This window comes from Xenopus laevis, chromosome 2L (genome assembly GCF_017654675.1).
Source record: "Xenopus laevis strain J_2021 chromosome 2L, Xenopus_laevis_v10.1, whole genome shotgun sequence".
NCBI classification, from domain to species: domain Eukaryota; kingdom Metazoa; phylum Chordata; class Amphibia; order Anura; family Pipidae; genus Xenopus; species Xenopus laevis.
The window spans coordinates 177,584,929-177,590,172 of record NC_054373.1 but is presented as its reverse complement, the minus strand read 5'-3'; the positions used below and the strand labels follow the sequence as shown (position 1 = coordinate 177,590,172).

Genomic DNA, 5,244 nt, shown 5'->3' with positions numbered 1-5,244 from the left:
AATTGAGTAGTTAAGAAATGTATTGCAGAATATATATGGTTTGTTTTGTACAGATGTTTTATTTAACTCATGCAAATTTAGGATCACAACTTTTTGAAGCCATTTCAGTGATATTTCTCTTGTGCGGTATCTGCACAAGTTCAGTGCATCTGTTTTTGTCGTCATGAGTTATTTGCAGTCTCATAAAAGTGTATAAGTAAGATTTTTTTAATACAGTTTAATGGAAAGTGTTGTGCCAACTAATACCAGTTCTCCACATTCACGGCTGTATATCATATATATATAAGTTTAGAAAAAATAACGGAGCACGTGGTGAAGAAGTTGTTCAAGCCTAAGTTGCTTCTGACTTTTAGGAGTGTCAAGTTTCCATCTCCGCCGCGTCTCAGGGGTCGCACATGATTGATTATCATATGTTTCAATCTGCTTTGCCTGTAGATGTGCTATAGTCTGATGGCACTCCGATGGCGCTTTTCTCTCTATACATAATACAGGTATAGGATCCCTTATCCGAAACCCAAAATCCAGAAAGCTCCGAATTACGGAATGGCTGTAGACTCCATTTTATCCAAATAATCCAAATTTTTAAAAATGATTTCCTTTTTCTGTGTAATAATAAAACAGTAGCTTGTACTTGATCCCAACTAAAATATAATTAATCCTTATTGGAAGCAACACCAGCCTATTGGGTTTATTTAATGTTTAAATGAATTTCTATTAGACTTAAGGCATGAAGACCCAAATTAGGGAAAGATCCGTTATCCGGAAAACCCCAGGTCCCGAGCATTTTGGATAACAGGTCCCATACCTGTATTGGCTTTCTCCACAAGGACACCAGGCCATGTATATTTGCTACATAGCAACTGTCATTCGATGTTTGTTGTAAAATTTGCATCCTGAATCGGGATGACAGAAGAATGTTCCTTGAGTCATGCTTAACAATGTATTTCTCAATCAAAATACAAAGATTATACATAAGATTCCTTGCACGTCTGTATGCCGTTATGTTTAGACACATTCGTAAATGGAATCCAAGTGTCCGTATTTACAATCTCCCATCTTTGTACCAGGTTTTGTGTGAGACAGTCATACGTAGGGATGGGCGAATTTTTTCGGCGCGGAAATGACACCCATAGACTTGTACGGCGTTGTGCGACAACATTTTTTTGACGCACATAGACTTCAATGGGCATCGGCAACATTGCGCCTGCAGTGAATTTTTGGCGAAATGAAACGGGTCAAATTCACCCATCCCTGGTCATAGGCTGTGTAGTAGGTGCTACAAAAAACGGGGGGCAGTCACTGTTCCTATACTTTTTACATGGTAGTAGTTCTACTGCAGTGATCCCGAACCAGTAGCTGGGAAGCAACATGTTGCTCACCAACCCCTTGGATGTTGCTCCCAGTGGCCTCAAATCAGGGGCTTATTTTTGAATTCCAGGCAAGTTTTGGTTTCATAAAAACCAGGTGCACTGCCAAATAGAGTGTTCTGTAGATTGACAATCCACATAAGGGTTACCAAATGGCCGATCACGGCACTTATTTGGCACCCCAAGAACATTTTTCATGCTTGTGTTGCTCCCCAACTCCTTTTACTTCTGAATGTTGCTCACAAGTTGAAAAGGTTGGGGATCCCTGTTCTACAGTATCTGGAGAGTTGTTCTTAGCCCTGGAGAACATTGATCTCAGTCTCTGCATATTCTCTCATGGAAACTTTGGGCCATGTCATTCAATTGCTTCTCTGCTTGAATGTACAGTGTTGTTTTTTATAACTCAAGAATTGAGAGAACAGGACCCCTTTAGATGCTGTTTTAGGGAAGTGTAAATGTGCACTTAAAATTGTATTTCTCTCAGAAGTTTCCTGTATAGTGTAGTCTGTATATACTGTCACGTCACGGAATTGTACCTCAGTGTCACTTTCTTCCATAGTAAAACATATAGAAGCGAATAAGTTGGTCCACAAATTGGTATAAGCCTTTGGCAGAGCTCAGCCAAATGAAGAACATGTATGTAGCATTTATAAAAAGAATAGGTTCCCCTAATGAGGGTGTAATGGGTTGTCTCTCAATAAAAACTGCTTTTATTGGTTGGGGAATATGAGGGTGGGCACCGCAAAGTTAATGTATGCATGCGATCCTGCTCATAAATCAAGCACTGTCACCACGCAAATCCAATTCATTGTGCATGCGTGCAGATTTACTAAAGCAGTGTTTTTCAACCTTTTTTGAGCCAAGGCACATTTCTTTCATTGAAAAAATCCCGCGGCACACCACCAGCTGAAAATGTGAAAAAAAAGCTTATATTAACAATATAAGTGCTATTGTTAATATAAGCTTTTTTTTAAACATTGAAGAATGACAGTTATATTTATAACATCCTTAATAGGAATCAAATAAACACAAAGAAAAAAGTATTTTATAATCTTTGATATTTATACTCACTCAGTGTGAACCCTGGGCCTGTTTGGATGAACACAGAGCTGATATCCTGGCAGGAATCGATGAAAGACACACACGAAGATCTTCCTCCACAGCTCTCAGTCTTTCTCTGTTTTTAGATTTTACAGCAGTCAGGCTTGAAAAGCTCACCTCACACAGATATGTTGTGGAAAATGGGAGCAATGTCAAAATAGCTTTGTTGGCCAGCATGGGGAACTCCTTGACAGCTGCCAACCAAAAACTGTCCAAAGGTAGATCAGCAAAGTTTAGCTTGAGACCACGATCTTCTCTCAGTTCAGTTAGTTGCTCCTGTAAAGTCATGTCCTTTCCAACAGCTGATGCTGAGCTGAATGGGTCCCTAACCCAGTCAAGGCACTCCGTGGAGGCTGAAGAGAAATAAAATGACATCTTCTCCTGAAGAGTTTTCAAATGTTTAGCTATTAGCTCACACAGTACAGCAGTATTAACATCTTTCCATTTATCGGTGAGTGGGAACATTTCAAGATTGCCACTTTCCACATGTTGCTGCCAGAGTTGCACCTTTGAATGGAATCCATTTATTTTATCTGTACTTGTAAGCAGGTTTTCATTTCGCCCTTGCATTCGTGTGTTCAGCTCATTCAGATGATGAAAAATATCTGCCAGGTATGCCAGCCTTGCACACCACTCATCACTTGCAAGCAGCTTTGCGTAATCGGACCCCTCATTTGTCAGAAACACTTTAAGTTCCTCTCGCAGCTCATACACACGGGCCAGCACCTTGCCGCGCGAAAACCATCGGACCTCCGTATGAAACAGCAAGGCTTTATGCTCCGCTCCCATTTCCTCACACAGAGCCGCAAATATGCGACTTTTCAGAGGTCGTGACTTCACAAAGTTTACCATGCGCACAGCATTATCCAACACAGGAACGAGGTCTGCTGGTAAAGTCTTGGCTACGAGGGCTTCGCGGTGTAAAAAACAGTGCGTAATGATCACATCTGGATTTTTTTCCTTCACTCTGCTTACAAAGCCTTTGGTGCGCCCGACCATGGCTGCAGCTCCATCAGTGCAGACACTCGTGCAGTTTTCCCACTTAAGTCCTCCTTTTTCCAGATATTCTGATGTGACCCGAAAAATTTCCTCTCCTGTTGTTTTTTCTGGCAAAACCTTGCAAAATAGAAAGTTTTCTCTGATTGCGTCTCCATCCACAAAACGCACATTGGCCAAGAGTTGAGCATGTCCACTTATATCAGTAGACTCATCAAGTTGCAACGCAAATTTATTACTGATACGGATCTTGTCCAAAACCAAACTTTCGATGTCTGCAGACATCTCATCAATACGTCTGGAAATCGTGTTATCTGAGAGAGGGATTTTGGCTATTTCTTTAGCCGCTTCGGGTCCAAGCATCTCATTTACAATGGCTTTGCAGGCAGGAAGTATTAATTGCTCTGCCACAGTGTGGGCCTTTGTATTTAGCCACAAGTTCAGCGACGTGGTAGCTAGCTTTAAGGGCTCTCTCATTTACCTTTGCGGTTTTTCTCATGAAAGTTGCCTGTTTCTCCGTGTGTTCACGCAGGCGAACAAAATACTCCACATTTTTGTTTTGAAGTGAAGGGTGTTTAGTTTGGAGATGGCGTTTAAGTTTACTTGGGACCATAGCACTGTTGGAGAGCTTTTCACCACATACCAAGCACAACGGAATCGGTGTCGTTGCATCTCCTGTAAAAGTAAATCCAAATGAAAGATAGCTTTCGTTGTATTGCCTCGTGCCAGAAACTTTGCTTGACGTCACCGTCTTTGCTTTCTTTTGACCTCCACTCATACTAGGGCCTTCATCTGGGTCCAGTTCAGAGTCAGCATTTTTCCTCTTCAAAAACTTATCCATCACTTTCACTGTCGTTCACAAATTGGATAATTTTTACAATGAGTTTTCAAACACAGTTCTGCAGGGGGGAAACATTAGGCACATTTTAATCATGTTTATGTTTCTCCTGTATACAGCAGGAGATAATCTGCCTCCCATGGTGTGCCATGTACATTTTCCTTCTTTCTAAATTTTAAGTAAGGTGTAAGTACTAAATAAATAAAATAATCAATAAAAAAAAATAATAAATCAAATGTTTTACAAAGAAATTGGAAGTAGCCCAGTGAGTAGCCCAGACACAGAGGCAGGGATGTGTGCAGACTAATAGTGTGCAGACTAATACTAATAGCATCCCCAAAGACATTAAAACTGGCAGCATTGGAGACCCCAGACTGCAGTGTCCCTGGGCATGCTGGGTAGAGGGGATCTAGTGATGCCGATGCATGGGTCTAACGAGACTATCATGTGGGAATGGATGCAGAAACAAATGTTTGATTGTTGTTTACTCATCCCAGATTATCTTCTGTTATAAGTCTTATAACCAGCAGATAAGTACATTGTACCTCCCTCTGGGTTCTGGCTCCTGCTTAAACAGATGGTAGCAAGTTTCAATTGAATAACCTACCAGCTTCTGCCAGGCTCTGCTATGCACAGTCACACATCGAAGCTGCGCGCAGTGCAGCCAGCGACTTCCCTGACCAGCCCAGGCACGCGCAGGTCACATGACGTCACGTCAGGTCCGCGCACTTCGGCCTTCGCATGCGCGCAGCAAAGCCGACTCCAGAGGTGAGGCGGCACACCTAACATTAGTTTGCGGCACACCAGTGTGCCGCGGCACACAGGTTGAAAAACGCTGTACTAAAGGGTAAAGTACCTGTCGCTCGCGACAATCCACCCGATATCTCATCCGCGGGGACATTGCCAATTTACTAACAGGCGTAGACAATAATTTGCTATCGA

General features: G+C 42.0%; 1 protein-coding gene across 1 annotated transcript; it reads right to left on the bottom strand.

Moving 5' to 3' along the window:
- Window positions 1–2,438: 2,438 nt before the first annotated feature.
- On the bottom strand, window positions 2,439–3,827 carry LOC121399748 (zinc finger BED domain-containing protein 5-like). Its single transcript, XM_041581307.1, has one exon. The coding sequence runs from the start codon at window positions 3,825–3,827 to the stop codon at window positions 2,439–2,441; it is 1,389 nt and encodes a 462-aa protein (XP_041437241.1).
- Window positions 3,828–5,244: the final 1,417 nt, after the last annotated feature.